Source organism: Tachypleus tridentatus, chromosome 13 (assembly GCF_004210375.1).
Source record: "Tachypleus tridentatus isolate NWPU-2018 chromosome 13, ASM421037v1, whole genome shotgun sequence".
In the NCBI taxonomy this organism is placed as follows: domain Eukaryota; kingdom Metazoa; phylum Arthropoda; class Merostomata; order Xiphosura; family Limulidae; genus Tachypleus; species Tachypleus tridentatus.
Window position 1 is genome coordinate 190,048,176 of NC_134837.1, and position 21,960 is coordinate 190,070,135.

Below are 21,960 nucleotides of genomic sequence, written 5' to 3' on the forward strand. Positions count from 1 at the left end.
CACCCATGTAATAGTGAGAAAGTAAAACAGGAGCTCAAACGAACTACTGTGAAAAACATATCACAAAACATATCACACACCGGAGCGATTGTTTCTCCTTTTTTTAATAATCGTGATGTTTGTGTGTGTTTTCTTATAATGAAGCTACATCGGGCTTATCTGGTGTGTTTACGGAGGGAATCGAATCCCTGATTTTAGCGTTGTAAATCCGCAGAATTACCGTTATCTCAGCGGGGGACCATCGTAAGGATATCTCCGGCTGTTTTCTCAAAGTAAGGCCCAGCATGGCCAGGTGGTTAAGGCACTCGACTCGTAATCCGAGGGTCGCGGGTTCGAATCCCCGTCACACCAAACATGCTCGCCCTTTCAGCCGTAGAGGCGTTATAAGGTGACGGTCAATTCCACTATTCGTTGGTAAAAGAGTATCCCAAGAGTTAGTGGTGGGTGATGATGACTAGCTGCCTTTCCTTTAGTATTACACTGTTATATTAGGGATGACTAGCGCAGATAGCCTCCTAGTAGATTTGCGTGAAATTCCAAACAAACAAACAAACAATACACACTTGGGGACCTGGTAAAATTGTCAACAGTAATAAAGCAAAATGAGAATTCAAAATATCTGTAGGTTGTATGTGCACACCGAAGAACTATTTTTATGCGGCACAAATTGACAGTAAAACGACTACCGCGCCAACAAGGCGTTAGAAAAATTAATGAAATAAAAAAGAGTGTTTTGTCTAATTTACTCTGAAATCACCGGATTATATTGTGTCTAATGAATTATGGTTAAACGCTTTCTGTAAATTTCATTATTTTCGTTCAACTATACCGTTTACTGCGGAGAAGAAACGTTCTTGATTTGAAGATAGGCAGGTGGTGAAGGCGTTCGACACGCAATTCTGGGTCGTGGGTTCGAATTCTCGTTCCATCAAACATGCTCATCCTTCCAGTCGTGGGCGTGTTATGTGCGACGGTCGAGTGTGTGTCTCTGTGTGTGTTTTCTTACAGCAAAACCATCGGGCTATCTGCTGAGTCCACCGAGGGTAATCGAACCCCTGACTTTAGCGTTGTAAATCCACAGACTTAGCACTTTACCAGATGGAGATGTGATGATCGATCCCACTATTCGTTGGTAAAAGTTAGTGGGTAGCCAAAGAGTTGCTGTGGGTGGTGATGACTAGTTGCCTTCCCTCTAGTCTTTCACTGTTAAATTAGGAACAGCTACCCCTCTTGTAGCATTCAAGACAAACCAAAACATTTGAAGAATGGAATATTCGATTTTGTGTTTCATGACGTCTAGTGTACTGTTGCAAAGTTGTTACGTTTTTTCTGTAACAGCTGTTATGGTAAATTTGTTAGTAAACTATTTAATCAAAGCAACACTCTTGTGATAATATAAAGATAACCCAAATACAGAATTTTCCAGTTATAGACTAAGTATCAGGCTTTAACTGGTAGTCTTTTAATTTGGGTAATAACCGTTGAGTACTGCACACACACGATATCTTTCTTCGTAAGTAAATGTGTAAAGAAAGTTCTCTGATGTAATATATTTTCGATATGAGACAGTAAATTACATTATAAAACACAGAAACAAAACGTTGTTAACCCTAATACTAGCGAGCAGAAGGCTAAATTTCATATTAAATAATAACGAATGGAAGTTTTTCTTTTACTTTGAAGAAAGAATGTAACTCTTGTACGCACACACATACATATTTATATCCATAATATCTAAAAAGCATGCCAAAAATAATGCAGCTTGATTTGTATAGTTCACATAATTTAATCTAAAATAAATTTGAAAGTCTTGTCTATACGTTTTTCTTCCTCGTAATGACAAATTTAATAAATTATCGTTTTTAGTGTATACATAGTATTTATGTATGTGTACATATACGTGTATTGCTTGCACTGTTATTCCAACATTCACTTGCTGACTTTTCAGACATAATCAGTAATTTATGTAAAAACACGTGGAGTGGAAATTGATAAGCAAAAAAAAAAATGATCACGTGTGGGGCTGTTCATGTATGCTGTAATGTTCGGGCACGTAGTTTTGATATTTCGAAACAAAAGAAAAGAGTAGAATTTATTAGTGGGCTGAATGTTTCAGTCTTTTTTTTCAATTAAATGATTATCTTAGTGTTTCAAAGATAAACTGATTTAATTTGCAATTTGTGTTACTAACCATTCTTCAAGGAATTTACACGACTAAAATTAATATACAAAATTATTAGTGTGATTGTACACGTGGTACGATCTTCCCCTTGTAACAATTCACAATAGGTAGATTCAGTAACGTGAGTTGGTTTACGTGTCGATCTTTTTTACATCTCGTGTACCTTCACTTGTTTCTTTCAAGTAAGAACAAGAGTGAATCTTGTTTGAGTAGCTACGATAAACGTGACGTTGTGCCACTCCTTAAAAAAATTAATATTTCTGGCGCCTGTTTTTGGAAGGAATTTTAATGAAGGGGAAAAAACAACAACAAACAAAACAAATAAAATTCGTTAACTTACATCAAGCGCTGCTGCCCCTTATCAGCACGGTAGTAATCTCAGCAAATGTTTGTTATGTTCACCTTCAATGATTCCACTGAACGTAGTAACAGGGGAACTTGTGTGTGCTTGAAAAGTAGGACAAATGCCTTATAACGTGACGTAGTAGTCCCTAAGCTGAATAACTTGTCCCGATACTTGTAGATGAACTGAAATAACAAAAGTGAGGCTTGCATATAAAGACTAACTGTCCATCCACTGAAGGGGTCAGGAAACAGTTATAATCTTCCAGATCATATTAAGCTCTGGGATCGTTTAAGGCATATAAGAATTTGTGCTGGTGGAAAAATCTATGTAGGTCTATGATGTTGATGACATTACTCTAAGTAGGCTTATGATGCTGGTGGTAATACTCTACGTACGCCTATGATGTTGGGGAAATTACTTTAAGTAGGCCTACGATGTTGGTGGCATTAGTCTAAGTAGGTCTATGATGTTGGTGGCATTAGTCTAAGTAGGTCTATGATGTTTTTGGCGTTGTTTTGCGTTGTAAGTCCACAGACATACGCTGAGCCACTGAGGGGTCTGAGGCTAGGATAAACGTTGTTATGAATTAAGCACAAAGCTACACAATGAGCTATCTGTGCTCTGCCCACTACGGGTATCGAAACCCGGTTTTAGAGTTGTAAGTGAATACCGCTGAGCCACTGGGGTGCTTAAGGCTAGGATAAAACGTGGCTTTCAGACTGTATATTGCCTAGATTAGCATTGAGATTTGACGTTGAATGGAAATTTCTATGGTTACTGATGCTTACAAATTTTGTTCGTCTAAAGACGTTAAAATATATTTAGTGAAAAACCAAATTGAAATAAAGAATTAATTTTGATTAAAAAACGTATAGTATTATATCAAACGTGTCAAAGTCTTTTTTTTTTTTTTTTTTACAGTTAAAGGAATGAAACGTGTTTCTTCAGTTGCTGGACGATATAAATTTATTTGCTCAGAACATTAATATTATAACCTTGTTGTATTCATTATTTTGCCTGTTGACGTTTATTGACTCGACCTTTATTTGTAGTAATTTGATCCTGTGCGTGTCTTGTTTATACTCTGTGCTTTGGATAGCGGCTGAATAAAGGAAATAAAATGGTCGAAAGTACAGTTATATCAGGTCATGATAAGAGTTTTGCTACTTAACGTAAGCCTATACGTACTTCATGTCATAACAACTTTTTTATTGTTTTGACGTCTCCAAAATCGATAACGAAAGGACAAATTCCAGGTATCAAAGATTATAATGTACGATGTACAGCAACACAGGCCTAAAGTTTTTTGTTTTGTGTCTGTGTGTGTGGGGGGAAGTGCACAGGTAATGTGTTCACGAGATGGGATGATACCGAAATGTGTTTTATTTTGGGGCTTTCACAGCGTTTGTGGTTGCACTTACCCACAATAAGCATCAGTTATATAACGCCCCCCAGTGGCTCGGCGATATGTCTGCGGACTTACAACGCTAAAAATCGGGTTTCGATATCCGTGGCAGGCAGAGCACAGATAGCCTATTGTGTAGCTTTGTGCTTAATTGAAAACAACAACAGTTATATAACACGATTTTTTGGTTTTCTTCCTCTGGCGAAACAAAAAACAAACTGCTGTATGTAGTAATATCACCCAATAAGTTGATTTAAAGTCTTAAATTTCTACCTCAGTTCATGAAGTTTATATTACATAACTATTCGACCTTTCAAGGCTGGTGGTCTTATCAACACGGGCAGTAGCAGGTCAGAAATTATCCAGAAATGTGCCTACTGTGAGGTCAATAGCTGTGATAAATACAGAGAAAAACGTCTACCGAAGGTGACGTTGGAAACAGAATATCAAGACGAGAACAATAGAAACTAAGTAAATATAACTATAACAATAATAAAATGAAAATGTTTAGAGCGTTTCGAATTTATGTCCACTGAAACTTAACTATTTAGAGAGCAACGAATTTCTGAAACTTTAGTCTTGTATATATATATATATATATACATTGCTAGCACGATATGTGTTATGTTTGAGGCATACATTTATGTTAAATACGAAAACGGTTCTAAAATGTTATATTGACCATGAAATATTTGATGACTTATTGTAAGTAAAACACATACTGATGGTTTCATGGTGAATAGACGATTCATTCATTGTTGTTTAAAATCATTTGATAATACAAAAGATAAAATATGTTAAAATTAGAATATTTTAGTTGTTTTTAGTGACTGGACGAAACCAGTTTTACTGCAAGTCAAAACTGCTAAATATATAGAACAGAGACGTTCTTAGAAAGTCTCAATGAGTTACGTATATTAGCTGTCATGCAGTAAGTATCATATTTCTGTCTCATCTCTAGGACAAAAACTTTCGAGCTTACACTTTATTATTGGATCAAGAACCGACTGTACAACAGCAAAGAAACATGGTATCATTAACAAAATCATATTTTAGAAATTCAGCCGCTAGATGGCAAGACAATGCTTATGTGTTATAGAACATTGGAAGATGAAACCTGGATTTCACTGAATTTATTATAAAACAGATGCACATTACTATTAGTGCAGTATATAATGAATTTATTATAAAACAGATGCACATTATTATTAGTGCAGTATACAATGAATTTGTTATAAAACAGATGGACACTACTATTAGTGTAGTATATAATGAATTTATTATAAAACAGATGGACACTACTATTAGTGTAGTATATAATGAATTTATTATAAAACAGATGGACACTACTATTAGTGCAGTATATAATGAATTTATTATAAAACAGATGCACATTATTATTAGTGCAGTATACAATGAATTTGTTATAAAACAGATGGACACTACTATTAGTGTAGTATATACTGAATTTATTATAAAACAGATGCACATTATTATTAGAGCAGTATACAATGAATTTGTTATAAAACAGATGGACACTACTATTAGTGCAGTATATAATGAATTTATTATAAAACAGATGCACATTATTATTAGTGCAGTATACAATGAATTTATTATAAAACAGATGGACACTACTATTAGTGTAGTATATAATGAATTTATTATAAAACAGATGGACACTACTATTAGTGCAGTATATACTGAATTTATTATAAAACAGATGCACATTATTATTAGTGCAGTATACAATGAATTTGTTATAAAACAGATGGACACTACTATTAGTGCAGTATATAATGAATTTATTATAAAACAGATGCACATTACTATTAGTGCAGTATATAATGAATTTATTATAAAACAGATGCACATTATTATTAGTGCAGTATACAATGAATTTGTTATAAAACAGATGGACACTACTATTAGTGTAGTATATAATGAATTTATTATAAAACAGATGGACACTACTATTAGTGTAGTATATAATGAATTTATTATAAAACAGATGGACACTACTATTAGTGCAGTATATAATGAATTTATTATAAAACAGATGCACATTATTATTAGTGCAGTATACAATGAATTTATTATAAAACAGATGGACACTACTATTAGTGCAGTATATACTGAATTTATTATAAAACAGATGCACATTGTTATTAGTGCAGTATACAATGAATTTGTTATAAAACAGATGGACACTACTATTAGTGTAGTATATAATGAATTTATTATAAAACAGATGGACACTACTATTAGTGTAGTATATACTGAATTTATTATAAAACAGATGCACATTATTATTAGTGCAGTATACAATGAATTTGTTATAAAACAGATGGACACTACTATTAGTGTAGTATATAATGAATTTATTATAAAACAGATGGACACTACTATTAGTGCAGTATATACTGAATTTATTATAAAACAGATGCACATTACTATTAGTGCAGTATATAATGAATTTATTATAAAACAGATGCACATTACTATTAGTGCAGTATACAATGAACTTGTTATAAAACAGATGGACACTACTATTAGTGTAGTATATAATGAATTTATTATAAAACAGATGACACTACTATAAGTGCAGTATATAATGAATTTATTATAAAACAGATGCACATTATTATTAGTGCAGTATACAATGAATTTGTTATAAAACAGATGGACACTACTATTAGTGTAGTATATACTGAATTTATTATAAAACAGATGCACATTATTATTAGTGCAGTATACAATGAATTTGTTATAAAACAGATGGACACTACTATTAGTGTAGTATATATTGAATTTATTATAAAACAGATGGACACTACTATTAGTGCAGTATATACTGAATTTATTATAAAACAGATGCACATTATTATTAGTGCAGTATACAATGAATTTGTTATAAAACAGATGGACACTACTATTAGTGCAGTATATACTGAATTTATTATAAAACAGATGCACATTATTATTAGTGCAGTATACAATGAATTTGTTATAAAACAGATGGACACTACTATTAGTGCAGTATATACTGAATTTATTATAAAACAGATGCACATTATTATTAGTGCAGTATACAATGAATTTGTTATAAAACAGATGGACACCACTATTAGTGTAGTATATACTGAATTTATTATAAAACAGATGGACACTACTATTAGTGCAGTATATAATGAATTTATTATAAAACAGATGCACACTACTATTAGTGCAGTATACAATGAATTTATTATAAAACAGATGCACACTACTATTAGTGCAGTATCCAATGAATTTGTTATAAAATAGATGGACACTACTATTAGTGCAGTATATAATGAATTTATTATAAAACAGATGGATACTATTATTAGTGCAGTATATAATGAATTTATTATAAAACAGATGTACACTACTATTAGTGTAGTATCCAATGAATTTATTATAAATCAGATGCACACTACTACTACTGTCTTCTCCCATGTTTTTGTTTTGTTTTAAGTTCAAAATACATACTGATATAAATTTAGTGGACGATCACCTGTCTATATTTTAGTCTGTAGTTTTAAGCAGCATGTAATAATGATGACGGTAAAAGTCCAGAGATACTGCTAAAGAAACATAACTGAATTCATTACAAAATGTCCGAATAACCTCGACTGTATTTTTAGTCATCATACTTTATATGGTAGTGTAAGCTGTATTGATAAATCGAGTAATTAATGTGACGTCATCCACAACAGAGTTTATGTTATACGACATTTCGAGGTGAATATTAATACATTCTGGCTCCTACGTTACTGGGTTTTTCATTTTAATTAAAACAAAAACAAAACAACTTACCAATAAATTTGTTATGATAATTACATTAAAAATCGTAGTATAAACACAAACTCGTGCTCTGAAGCTACGGCACGAGCAAGACTTACGCTTATTTAGAGAAATCTTGCAGACTTTCAAATTGTTAACTCACCGTGACGTCTCATTTATATGACGATCGTAAGATGGCACGTGCGTCAGAGATGGTACAAGATAATTGCTTTCTCAGTTAAAGACCGTTTTCCATGGTGAGGACAACGACCCTATCATGAATCCAATCATAGTGATTAGTACAAGACCTTAAATGTGTTTGTTTTCGTAACACACGTGCCACGTTTAATGGTTTTGCTATATGTTATATAGAGCAACATAAATCCTCATGTTTACTTCAGTTATAATTAGATGCATTACTATACGAGTTGCAATGTTTACTTATGCTTTCTATTCCATACTAGCGTTATCGTAGCGAAAGAATAATTTATGGGTAATCTACTAAAACATGGTATTTTAACAAATTACTTTGAGAAACACCATCAGTGTTTGCTTGTTTGACATGTAATAACTTATACCTTTAAAATACAAACACATTTCTGATTATAGTTTAACCACAATGTTGAATACGAAATACTGAAACGATTTTCAGTATACAAATCAACAAGTCAGGTGACTACCGTGGAACTTGGAAGGAGATGTATAACAACTACATTTTGGCATTATTTGGCGTTCTGTAGGTAATGTGATGTCCCTGAAAACTAATCAGTTTTGGAGAGTATTTAACAGTACTTTCCGATGCAAGATATTCATACACTTAATAAAAGTATGTACAGACCTGTGACTTAAAATTTGCAAGACAACAATATCCCTTCTACTTAATGATATTAGAGCAAAAAAAAAGGAATATGAATCAACTTGGTGTACCAACACCTTCAGTAGAGAGACCTGCAAAAAGACGTACCTCAGTCGTGGGTAAGCTAAGAAAGAAGCTTTATAACAGATAAATATTCACAAATACAAAAGTCAGTAGCAAATGCTACCCATGCCCCAGATAAGAGTACGCTACATATATATATATATACACACACACACACACAAAATGCCTTCACGACATATCCGTTCAACTGCCATGGCATATTTCAAGCAGCATGCAAAAGGAAACAAGGTCCTATTATAGGATTGTATCAGGGATTCTTTAAGAGAGTAATAGTTTCTAATGATAGATGAGAATAAATTATTTATGACCTGGCATTGTCAGGTGGTTAGGGCGCTGGATTCGTAATCCAAGGGTCCAGAGTTCGAATCCCTGTCACACCAAACATGCTCGCCCTTTCAGCCGTGGGGGCGTTATTATGTGAGAGTCAATATCACTATTCGTTGGTAAAAGAGTAGCTCAAGAGTTGGTGGTGAGAAGTGATGACTAGCTGCCTTCCATTTAGTCTTACTCTGTTAAATTAAGGACAGTTAGCGCAGATAGCCTTCGTGTAGTTTTGTGCGAAATTAGAAAAAAAATTAAATAATTGAATAAGTTTCAAATATTCAATTTTTATAATATTAAATGTTGATACGTAATAAACTTCTATACAGATGCAACTAATTGAAGCAATAAAAATGTTAATTTTTGGAAAAGTTATTTAAAACTGTTTGTTATTTATTTTACTTTTCAACTCTCCGTCTGCCCATAGAACTGTTAGTTTGTATTAGCTAAACAAAACAGCAGTGAGTCTTTATATGTGAGAAACACGACGAATTAAGCAGTTGTTAAATTGCAATTAAAACCACCTGATAATATAAGGGTTAGCGATAAGTAGGCCTTCGTTCTGTAAAAGGGTACACTAGGAGTAAGCTAGGATTACGGAGGATAGTCATGTGATCCCTCTAACTAGGAGTAAGCTAGAAGTACGGAGGATAGTCATGTGATCCCCGTAACTTTTGACTCTACAAAGGATTTGCTGACGACAACTGTTGGTGAATTCATGAACAGCAGTATAAATCTGATATTTATAAATACGAATGGCTTCCTAGGCAACTGCCTTACCTATCCCCAACGTCAGGCTTAGCTGAAAACTAATACCAAAACAAAACATTCTATTTTATATTTTCGTTCTGTCAGTTTAAAATATTCGAAACTCAAGTGGTACAAAAGGTAGAAACGATGTTTGAGTTTCTCGTTCAGTAATGTTTCGGCTGAATTCACCAGCCTGTTTCTTCAAAGCGACGTGTAAGCAATCCTTTATTAGAAATAATATCTTAGTGGCCTCTAACGAAAAAGTTAAAAGCTACCACATGGGAAATTGTTAAAGTTCCTTCTCTCATGCAATGCTCATTAATATGCACTTTCTTCTCAGGATAGTAAAATATGTGATACGTAGTGCATGTTAATATATAAGATTTAAATATTTTTAAAGACTACTAAATATTGTACACACACAAAGAAAGAAACTGTGACTAAGGGTAAATGTGTCAAGACAGGATAACATAAGACATTAATAATGAAACAGGAAGCACTATCTTTCTTATGTATTTAGAAACGTTTGGATTTCTGAACTCAAAATGGTGTAATACACTGGAACGAAACAAGCTTCGGATGTATAAAACAAATACAGTTATTTGACGAATGTGGCTCTTATGTTATCACCTGTAAAATGTTTGTCTTAATACCCTGGCGTTTTACCATAGTGGTCCGTTTATTTGTTCGTCGTACTTTAAAGGCACATTTCATGTATCCACCTCTTTGGTGGATTCAATAGCCCGATGTGATTTTACTATTTAAAAACACACACAGTTATCCACCTCCTCACTTACAACACCTGTTGCCCAAAAGTAATCAGAAAAAAAAATGCTTTGTCTATTAGTGACACCTGGAAACAACAAGTCTAAAACAGATCATTCTAGAGTACATATAGCTGAAACTTTTACCTGCTCTTTATTCGCACTTAGCGAAAACGATAAAGGTTATATACACTGCTGGCCAAAATCTTAAGGCCAATGAACATAAAGAAAAAATATGCATTTTGCGTTGTCAGACTCAACCAATTATTTGAGTAGAGCTTTGAAAGATAAAAATAAGAAAAGGGAAAAATAAAAAAAAACTTTTTTAGCATTTAATAGGTAAAATGTGAACTCTATGAACATTAGGACATTACTCATGAGTGAGAGTAAATCTATTGATCTTAACATTATCATTAGGACACTACACATATTTCTAGGATAAATACGTACATCTTACCATTATCAGTCAAACACTACGCATAACGCAGGGTAAATGTAAGGTTACACGTAAGGTTAATATTATGTGTCTGTTTGTTTGGGTTAATGTATGATATATCCTTTTATGAATCTGAATTGACTTTTCTTTCAGATTTTGGTCAGTCAGATGGCAGATAAAGGCAGCCTCTTTGGCAGTCATCTTCCAGTTGGTACAGCTGTCATATACACGTGAGTGAAGTTTTATTTTGTTTGTTGCATACACCGAGTTATGGCAAGACTTGAGTGTATATATGGCTGATTCTTTCTGTACCGATTTATAATGAGAGTAAAGCATGACTGGAGATTTTAGTCTAACGTTTATTTTGTGTATGTTGTAACGGATGAAAGAAATTTATAGCAACTGTAAATTTTTACTTCTTATAACTAAAAACCTTTGATATAGACTTTTATATTCTAAACACTAGTTTGGGTCTGATGTACTCGGAATCACATATTTTCTGTTTGAACAAACGCAAGATAATTATAAAAGATTTGTAGCACGTGTTCCTTTGATCCACAGAATCTTCTAACAAATGAACGTGTATTAATTACTAAACGGGTAGACTTACAAGATAAAGATCACATTGCTATATATACCAGAACAAGGTATTTGTAATTACCATTTTTAGTACCTTTACTTACAGTTTATGTTTCGTCCAAAGATTACTGAATTCTGTATACAGGGTAGGACAAAAGAGACTTTATACTTGTTTCATTTGAAATATAGTTGTTCAGTTTGTAATATATTACAAACAAACATCTGAAATAAATGAAAATTAAGTTGGTTTTGTTTGTCCTCGTAACATATAATCTTGAGTTGTTACGAATTTAAGATTATTTTATTATCTATGATCGTTTCAGTTTAATATATATTAAAAAATGAAATTTATGTCGTTAAATATTTATTGCGCAAATCCTCCCTGTTCTCTAAATTTGTAGAAATTCTCGAGTGTAAGAATCAACATTATATGTTTTACGAAAGCTCCAGCGTATTTTCGAATATTGTTGCCAACCCGAACTTTCGAGAACCTTTCTTTAAAAGTTTATAAATCGACGTGGTCTGGCATGACCAGGTGAGTTAAGGCGTTTGACTCGTAATCTGAAGGTCACGGGTTCGAATCCCCGTCTCACCAAACATGCCAGTCCTTTCAGCCGTGGAGGCGTTATTATGTGACAGTTAATCCCATTATTCGTGGGTAAAAGAGTAGCCCAAGGGTTGGCGGTGGGTGGTGATGACTAGCTACTTTCTATCTAGCCTTACACTGCTAAATTAGGGACGGCGAATGCAGATAGCCTTCTTGTACCTTTGTGCGAAGTTCAAAACAAACCAAACCCTTCAATGTCACCTTCACTGATGAATAAGTTGTATTGAGAGAGCTTTGTTTTATGTGCATCAGGATACAGTCATGTGAAAAAGTTAGGACACCCTATGAAAGCCTGTGTATTTTTGTAACATTTTTGAATATATAGATATTTAATCTCAATTTAAACAATACTGAGAGATTATAGGAATATAACTAAACAATTAAAACTGAAGAAGAGACTTTTCAAGATCTTCTGTAAATGTAATTCTACAAAAATGCATATTCTAACTGAGGAAAAGTTAGGACACCCCCACACTTATTCCCACTTAAAATGGCTCAACTCACACACGGGTGTATCACACCAGGTGCACATGATTATAAGATCGTTACTCAGCATTTTGAATGAGACTTGCTCTATTTAAACCTCAGACATTTAGTTTGGCGTGCTCCTGACTGTTGAAGTGAGAGTGAACACCATGGTGAGAGCAAAAGAGCTGTCTGAGGTCTTCAGAAAGAAAATTGTAGCAGCTTATGAGTCTAGTAAGAGATTTAAAAAGATCCCAAAAGATTTTAAAATCAGCCATTCCACTGTCCGGAAAATAATCAACAAGTGGAGGACTTTCCAAACAACTGACAACGTGCCCAGGTCTGGTCGTCCAAGCAAGTTCACCCCAAGAGCAGACCGCAAGATGCTAAAAGAGGTCTCCAAACACCCTAACATGTCATCACGGGACCTACAGCAGGCTCTGGCTACTCTTGCTGTGAAAGTGCATGTCTCTACAATCAGAAAGAGACTGCACAAGTTTAGCTTGCATGGGAGGTGTGCAAGGAGGAAACCTTTGCTCTCTAAGAAAAACATCAAGGCCAGACTGAAGTTTGCCAGAGAGAATGTAGACAAAGACCAGGACTTCTGGAATAATGTTCTTTGGACAGATGAGTCCAAAATTGAATTATTTGGACACCAGAACAGATGATATATTTGGTGTAAACCAAATGCAGCATTTCAGAAAGAGAACCTCATACCAACTGTGAAGCATGGAGGTGGAAGTGTCATGGGTTGGGGCTGCTTTGCTGCAGCAGGACCTGGACAGCTCACAATCCATCATGACTTCTACTGTGTATCAGAGGGTGCTTGAGGAATATGTGAGTCCATCTGTAAGAAAATTAAAGCTGAAGCGGAACTGGACTCTGCAACACGCCAATGATCCAAAGCATACCAGTAAATCCGCCAAGGACTGGCTAAAAACTAAGAAATGGAGAGTCCTGGAATGGCCGAGTCATAGCCCAGATCTTAATCCCATTGAGATGCTGTGAGGTGACTTGAAACGGGCTGTACATGCAAGAAACCCCTCAAACATCTTACAGCTGAAAGAATTCTGCATTGAGAAGTGGGGCAAACTTTCTTCAGACCGATGTCAGAGACTGGTAGATGGCTACAAGAAGCATCTCACTGCAGTTATTTCAGCCAAAGGGGGTAACACTAGCTATTAGAGGGTAGGGTGTCCTTCCTTTTTCCTCAGTTAGAATATGCATTTTTGTAGAATTACATTTACAGATCTTGAAAAGTCTTTTCTTCAGTTTTAATTGTTTAGTTATATTCCTATAATCTCTCAGTATTGTTGAAATTGAGGTTAGATATCTATATATCCAAAAATGTTACACAAGTATAAAGGCTTTCATAGGGTGTTCTACCTTTTTCACATGACTGTACATACACGACAATGTTAGCCCAGTGAGTATATTTTCTACTGTTGAATAAACACTGTTAGAAAGCGGTAACTGAAACAGCAGTAAAAAATATTAACAAAAATGTACAATACGGTCTATTATATTAATTCTAAAACTGTTTCATTGCTTCAATAAGTGCCCGTTACAAGTTGATCAGATCTGACTGAAACTTAGCATATTTTATATATTTTGCTTTATCATAGAGAAACGTTTGAATAATTATTCATGCACGTACAACATATTTCTAGGAACTAGTTTGTCATTATTGGCGTGATCTCACTTTCTACAAGTAACTGTGTGTGTGTTTTCTTATAGCAAAGCAAACATTGGGCTATCTGCTGAGTCCACTGAACGAGTAACTGGAAACATCGTGGAAACATGAGATACTTAAAAGATACTTCAAATCATAAAACTGGAGAACACTAACTAATTGCCTGTTCACACCGTTTTGTTGTTTTTTGTATTCAGTACAGTTCGGTTCGTTTGCAACAGTGTGAATAATACGGTTCAAGTAGCAAACTAACCGAACTGAGAGCTTACAAGGAGATGATTTCGGTTCGTTTAGTAAATGGCCAAGTGGTTAAGGCACTCGACTCGTAACCTAAGGGTCGCGGGTTCAAATCCCCGTCGCACCAAACATGCTCGCCCATTCAACCGTAGGGGTGTTATAATGTTTTGTCAATCCCACTATTCGTTGGTAAAAGATAACCCAAGAGTTAGCGGTGGGTTATGATGACCAGCTGCCTTCCCTCAAGTCTTACACTGCTAAATTAGAAACGGCTAGCGCAGATAGCCCTCGTGTAGCTTTGCGCGAAATTCAAAACAAACCAAAACAAACAAATTGTTGGAAAAAAATAATAATAAAAGTTTATTTCGTTTGAAAAAATCTTTCGTGTAAGCATTCTGAAAGATATCGATGAGTACTGATAAAACATGAGAATGAACTATAAAATCGAACTCCTGTTCATTTCAAAACTAACTCGGGATATTGATACACAAGACAAGCGTGAACATTTACCACATTTATTAAAGTGCACGAACTGAATGGATGCCGCCTGAAACGTTAACGATATTTTAATCAATAAAAGGTCACACTCCACAGAATACTAAAAATGAGGTTTTGAATCCTGAAGATAAAAAGATCCACCACAGATTGAGTCAGGGACGTGACTCCTTGTCAGTAGTCCTCCCACAGATATATTACTTCCCTCCAGACCACAGACTGAGTCGGGGACGTGACTCCTGGTCAGTAGTCCTCCCACAGATATTTTACTTCCCTCCAGTATGTAAACATCGTTAATGTCCAGGAATGGAGTTAACAAATGTTAGTTTTGAGTTCATAAACAACATCAAATATGAAGCAAGTGATCATTTAATTAGTAAAGAAGTTAAGAAATATATATAGATGTTTAAAAATATATCTTCCAAAGGGCTATAAAACTGAAAATAAATTAATTGAGTTGTGAATGAAAGACAGTAAAAAAGATTTAATAATAAACGTAATTAGTACACCTAATTAAAATAAAAACTAGTGATTTACAAATCAAAAGTTTAAAAAACTTAATTTATTCCAAACCTACGCGAGGGATATATATTCTAACCTTCCATAATTTTCAAGTGGAAAAGCTACTCTTTAGAAACGATTAGTAGGATTGACTGCAATATTATAATCCCCCAATCCCTGAAATGAAAAGTCAAGTTTGATTGGCGATGTTTTTCAACCTCGTAATCCGCAAATTGCAAGCTAAGCACACTAGTTACAACGTCAGGCCTAATGAATTAGCATGTGTACTTTCTTATTGCATACCCACATCAGGATACCTGCTGAGTCTACCGATGGGAATCGAACCGCTGATTTTAACGTTGTAAACCCGTAGACTTACCGCTGTGCCAGCGGGGAACGAATACAATTGCCATCCAAATATAATGAAATATCGGAACTGATTGATAATTAAACACATTAAAAATTGACGACATTGAAAACAAATAAGAGCATCAAAGGGTGAATTAAACTTATTGTTTAAACACAGTAAGAACTAAAACAGTTTATTAAGAGTAAAAAAAATAAACTCAGATAAATAGAAGTCAAAAACGAAAAGAATAAGAGAAATTAAGTATAATTTAATTAAAAACAATTTTTAACATAATTAAAAAGTGTTCTGCTTTAAGCGCAAATATACAGAATGAACTATCTTTGCTGTCCCAACAAAGGGGCAAAATCACGAATTTTAACATTATGAACCCTGAAACTTAAAACTAGGTCACCGAGGGGGTAGGAGCAAAAACAAACACTGAAATAATCAGTATAATTTATTATAGTCCAAATGCATAAAAAATAAATTGGATATTGTTTAACATCAAGAAATCTAAAATGCCCCAATGGAATGTATTGAAATCCGAAGATATTAATTAATTAGCAGATGTAATTAAGAATAAAAAACAGTAGAAACGAACCAAATAAATTAATTATAAATTCCAGGTATTACTATTCATAGTGTTAATGTTTTAGATATTTAAATACACGCTAACATTATAAAATCAACAACACAATTGAAATTATATAGTTATTGCTAATATACTTCGCCAAACTGCCTTACGTAATAGTTGTCCATTTAAGTACACATATTTTCATTCCTCACAGCAAAGAGTCAACTGAACTGGGTAGGCGTGGACATATTTACAAGTATTGTGACGTGAAGGGCGTCTGTTTAACGTCACTACTGGTTGCGTACCATCATTTGTCATTATAATTAAATTAAATTATAGTTCAAGGACCTGGAAATAATGATTATTCAATTATGCAATCATAAAAGAAAAACACAATCTTTATAACTGAAAAAAAAACAGATACAAAAAAAAGAAATAAAAAGAAAGGGATCTCAGAGAACTGTCAATTTTACGTAGGTGTCGCTTTAGCAAGAACATCTTAAATAGACCTTGTTTTAGAATTAAGGTGATGAGGAAATGTACTCTAGATTATTCGCATGTGGAACCACTACTTAGCTGTATTTCATAGTGTAAAGCAGGCGGTATTTTTTTCTATGATTTTTTTCCTTTCTTTTTTAATAACAGCCTCGTGAAAGCCATAAATCTTCATTAAACCGCATTGTTATGAATTTGACTGTTTTTTTTTTTCTAATGGTGAATATACCCAGATTCTCCAATCTAGTCAGTGTCGTGCCTAGCATCACAAAAAATGTGTGTAGACAATAAACGGCAAATGTAATGGTAGCTGTCTCTGATAGGGATTGAAATATGTTCTTTTACGTATTAGCATTTCTTATCACATGACAAGTACAAGCGTTGATAGAATATTGATTTTACTTAAAACCTGTGACTAAGCCTTTATAAGTTACCATAACAGTGAAATAACAAACTTTATACATAGCCTAAGTAGCGTCTTATATTAATCTTTTTTTTTTTTTTAATGACGAGGTTTTGAGAAGGAAATGCAAGTGTTAAAGGTCCGGGGTCAATAATTATATCATAAGCTATTTTTTCAACTTGTAACAAATATTTAGTTTCAGATATCTTTGTGAAAACATAATAAAATAAAATACATATATGCAGAAAATGTACCCTATGGATTAGGTGGTACAAGAGACTGGGATAGTAAGTTACATATAAAGATAATAGTTGTTTAATACTGATTTTTTAAAATTCCTCCGGTATTTCGGGTGTTTTTAATGGACTACATCAGTTGAATGACTAGATCAGAGACCCGTACACTTCGGATATTGTATTTCTGATTTAGAACTGCTGACCAGAGACAGGACAGCAAATCAGTAGCAATCGCTACCTATGCAAGCTTTTCTTAAGTTAACAAGAAGAATCGTTTTCAGTTATAACGCTCTGACAGCTGAAAGTGTTCAGAGGTATATTGTGGCTCGAACCTTGTACCTTCTCATACGCAGCCTGGTGTGTTAACCATCAGAATGTGTCATATAATTAGTACAAGCAATAACTGAAACTGACATGTTTATATTCTTACCTAATATCAATTTAAATATTTTTGCTTTATGTTTGTAAGTTTTTGATTGTTCATGTACAACTCATCTTAAAATACCAAATCTATTTCTTATCATTTTAAATGTTACTCTATCTTCAGAAATGTATTCGGTTTATTCACATCCAACGCACGCCCACACCAAATAATTTTAATGTGGGGTCGTATAATTTATACGTTACTGTACGTAAATGTTACTCAAGTTTCACAACAAAATATTATTTAAGTCAGCTGAAGCGATTGAGCAAATTAAGATTTGTCAGCCCTTCCCCCACCAGTCAGCACTTGAGTTTAACTGAGTATATGGCCAATTACTTCAAGGAACACATGTGGTTACAGAGAAGCATTTCAAAATATTTTCCATGTTGCCTCAAATTAACCATACTTGTTTCAGTCTTGTGTCTGATTCTTTAATATCCAGTTCTAAAACAAAAAAGTTCCAAAATAACTATCAAAATAATAGCTTGAACAAAATTCGCTTATTCCTTTGAACATTTACAAAAACCTTTCTGAAGTACAGAAATGCAAACAACATATTACTTTTTAGGTCAAAAGTAGAACTGAATACTTAATACGAGGCAAAGGTGATTATACAGCTATTTTTTAGTACACAGTTTAAGTTCTAACGTTGTACTTAAAAAAATTAAGTTGGTTACAACTGTGTCTCTAACATTTTCTTTAGTACCGAGCATTTAATACCAATTTGTTTTTTTTTTGTTTTGAATTTCGCACAAAGCTACTCGAGGGCTATCTGTGCTAGCCGTCTCTAATTTAGCAGTGTAAGACTAGAGGGAAGGGAGCTAGTTATCACCACCCACCGCCAACTCTTGGGCTACTTTTTTACCAACGAATAGTGGTATTGATCTTCACATTATAACGCCCCCACGGCTGGGAAGGCGAGCGTGTTTGGCGCGACGCGGGCGCCAACCCGCGACCCTCAGATTACGAGTCGCACGCCTTAACACGCTTGGCCATGCCAGGCCATTTAATACCAATTTTACCAATCGGTATAAAAACAACCGTATAACAGCTTTTACTCGACCTCGTATGTCATAAAAAATATAATTCACTTTTTTTGTACGTTCTATGAAATATTAAGTGACGCATCATTAAACAGGGAGACAAAACAGATCTTATAGATCTGAATTAAATTTTCTTTTGAGATAAAAGTCTATGATCAAACTCTTACTATTTCAGCGCCATCTACAGACTAAATGTTAATGGAGGTCGAGTCCATCAGTTGGTACAGCCATATGTGGCCAACTGTTTTTCATTCCTAAATCGGCCTTTTTTCGTACTGTTTAAAGCAGTTTGGCTCTAAAGTTACTACTATCGACTTCCTGTCGTATATTATCAACCTGACAGCTCAATAGCTAAACATGCTTATGCCACGTGGTTTTTACAGAGATTGATGCCTTTCAATTAATTTATCTTGTTTTCACAGACATAGTATACGTGCGCTATACTTGGCCCAGTTTGACATTATACATAAATTCGTGATTCAAGAAAGCGTCAACGTTTCTGAAATTAACATAGATGTAATACATAAACAGATTTATAAAATGTAGTATATTCAACTACCAATTTTATCCATGAACAAAAGTGTAAAAATGAAAATTTGTTTAAAAGAGATCATTACTGATCCACAAAACGACTTACTTATTCGTATAACCAATTTATAAATTTAGCAGAATCCTTGAAAAGTAGTTGTTTAATATATGTTGGATTTTGTTGTTTTGAATTAAGCACAAAGCCACACAATGGGCTATCTGTGCTCTGCCCACCCCGGATATCGAAACCCGGTTTTTAGCATTGTAAGTTCGCAAACATACGGCTGAGCCACTGGAGGAATGCCAATATATAATTTTTCCTCCATAAAAGGTTATTGGTTGTTACTCTTATTGAAAGAAATTAGAAAATTAAAGGACTTTTGAAATCACTTATAGATACGCGACTGTTAACTGCTTTATGTGTTGTTTGATAGACGTATTTTGGAATATATAAAAAGTAGAATACTTAATAATTTTTCGAACAAAACATTGAGTATTCAAGTATTAAACTATGTAACAAAAATTTTACTTTTTCTTGTTCCTGGGCAGAAAGTATTATTTCCCAATTGCTTATGCCTAAAGTAAATGGAAAAGATCCAGTTTTCTCTTCAAACTTTGCTTTTGTGACCTGGGAGTGTATAACGAAAACATGATTGGAGACTATATTTGGTGGCTGATACGTGAAAGTGATTTACATTACAGTCGCAAATCTCGAAAAACTACTCACTTCTAAACAGTTTTGTTCATTTTTGTATAACTTTAGCATAAATACATGTGCATCTTTATTCATATGTTGTTTTATTCAGGCTTTATTTAAATGAAAATGTACAGATTTGTTCGTTTTTACATAGAAAATAGGTTAACTTCTAAATTTCATTATCCAGGTCACAAAAGCAAAGTTTGAAGAGAATAATAGCCATTTTCTATACTTTTACAACATAAGCAATTAAGAAATAACACATACTATTCAGGAACAAAATTTGTGTTACATAGTGTTATGTTTGCTCAGTGAAGTGCAGACCATTTCAGCAGAGCTAAGATAAAGATTAAAATGCCTTGATTTTTTTCCATAAGTCAGTAATTATCTGGAACTTGCTTAAATATAAAACAATCAAGCGTAGATTGTTTAGTTACTTAATGCTTATAATAAACTGCCATGTTAACAAACCTGATAAGTGAAGGGAATGCTAGGATACACCCATGTGGTAACTTCTAATGACTTCTTATAGCAACCGTCTGTTGCATCTACTCCATAACAACTTGTATTTTTTTATTTATAATAGTGAGTAAATATACAAAGAGAGGTTAAATGGAAGAGGCCTAAATCGATCAAAAGAGTAACTGACGCACATAGAGATTTACCAACGTTCTACTAAACATTGTGAAACAAGCAACATCTAAATTGTTGTCCAACAGAAAGTTGACCATGTCTGTTTATGTAATGGAGGTTTGAAAGAAACATTATTTATTATTTAAAGATAAACCAGTATTTTTAACCTGATTTGATTCTGGTGTCTTGCAGAAGAGAGATACAACGATGTAAATAATATTTGTCCTGAAATCAGACCAGGTGAAGACGATCTTCCAGGTATGATTTTTACTATGACATTCAGTTTAAGATTATAGTAGAGAGAAAAATAACGTTACATTAATAAGTAATAAAGGTTCAAGTAACTTATGCTCATAACTAGGCTTAATTACGTACAGTAATGTAAGGTTATTGTTACACTCAGTGGTGGATTTAAGGTTGTGTGGGTCCGGAGGCTAATAATTTTTGTGGGCCCTATCTCCCATGTAATTTTACATGTAATACGATTATCAATGAGCCCCCATTAAAGCCATGGACCCTGGGGCTGAGTCCTTTCTAGCCCCTACCTAAATACGCCGCTGGTTACACTATACAACAGAACTAACCGAAACAGTATCAGTAACAATCATGCAAAAATAGGGTTAAGATAGAAATAGAACAGACGTTGGATTACGATTATTGTTACAGAAGAGAGAGAAACGGAAGAAGAATCTACAGATACTGTGATTTGCGGGGTTGATATAAATAGGCTTAGAAATTACGTATTACTATTATGTTAACAAACTCGAATTACGCTGTTACAAACCGTTCGGGTCACCTAGGCAAATTTAAAATATGGAGTCAACATTTACAAACGCTATATACATAAACCCTTTTATATTGTATATTAAAATGCTTTAAAATTAATTATTTAGCATGTTCAGTGATTCAGTGATGCTAACCAAATTCTTCTGGTGCTTTACGTATGAAAACAAAAATAAATATATAAACTACAAAAGTGAAGTAACTCTGAGATAGCACCTTATAGAATGACAATTTTAAATAAAGCTTAAAAAAGTATTTTGTATTTCA

At 33.9% G+C, this 21,960-nt stretch overlaps 2 protein-coding genes across 4 annotated transcripts in view; one reads left to right on the plus strand and one right to left on the minus strand.

Moving 5' to 3' along the window:
* The window catches only part of LOC143239451 (uronyl 2-sulfotransferase-like), a 215,936-nt gene extending 213,285 nt beyond the window's left edge, over positions 1-2,651 (minus strand). The window contains exon 1 of the mRNA XM_076480526.1: positions 2,523-2,651. The gene's annotated coding sequence lies outside the window, so the exon portion shown is untranslated. The remainder of the gene's footprint in view (positions 1-2,522) is intronic.
* LOC143239450 (uncharacterized) overlaps positions 1-21,960 on the plus strand; it is a 123,809-nt gene that overhangs the window by 29,641 nt on the left and 72,208 nt on the right. For 2 of the 3 annotated variants that reach the window (XM_076480522.1, XM_076480523.1), the window contains 2 exons: positions 11,105-11,181; positions 21,103-21,168. In XM_076480522.1, coding sequence (XP_076336637.1) covers positions 11,105-11,181; positions 21,103-21,168 — 143 coding nt within the window. The remainder of the gene's footprint in view (positions 1-11,104; positions 11,182-21,102; positions 21,169-21,960) is intronic. The other variant, XM_076480524.1, reaches the window with a different exon arrangement.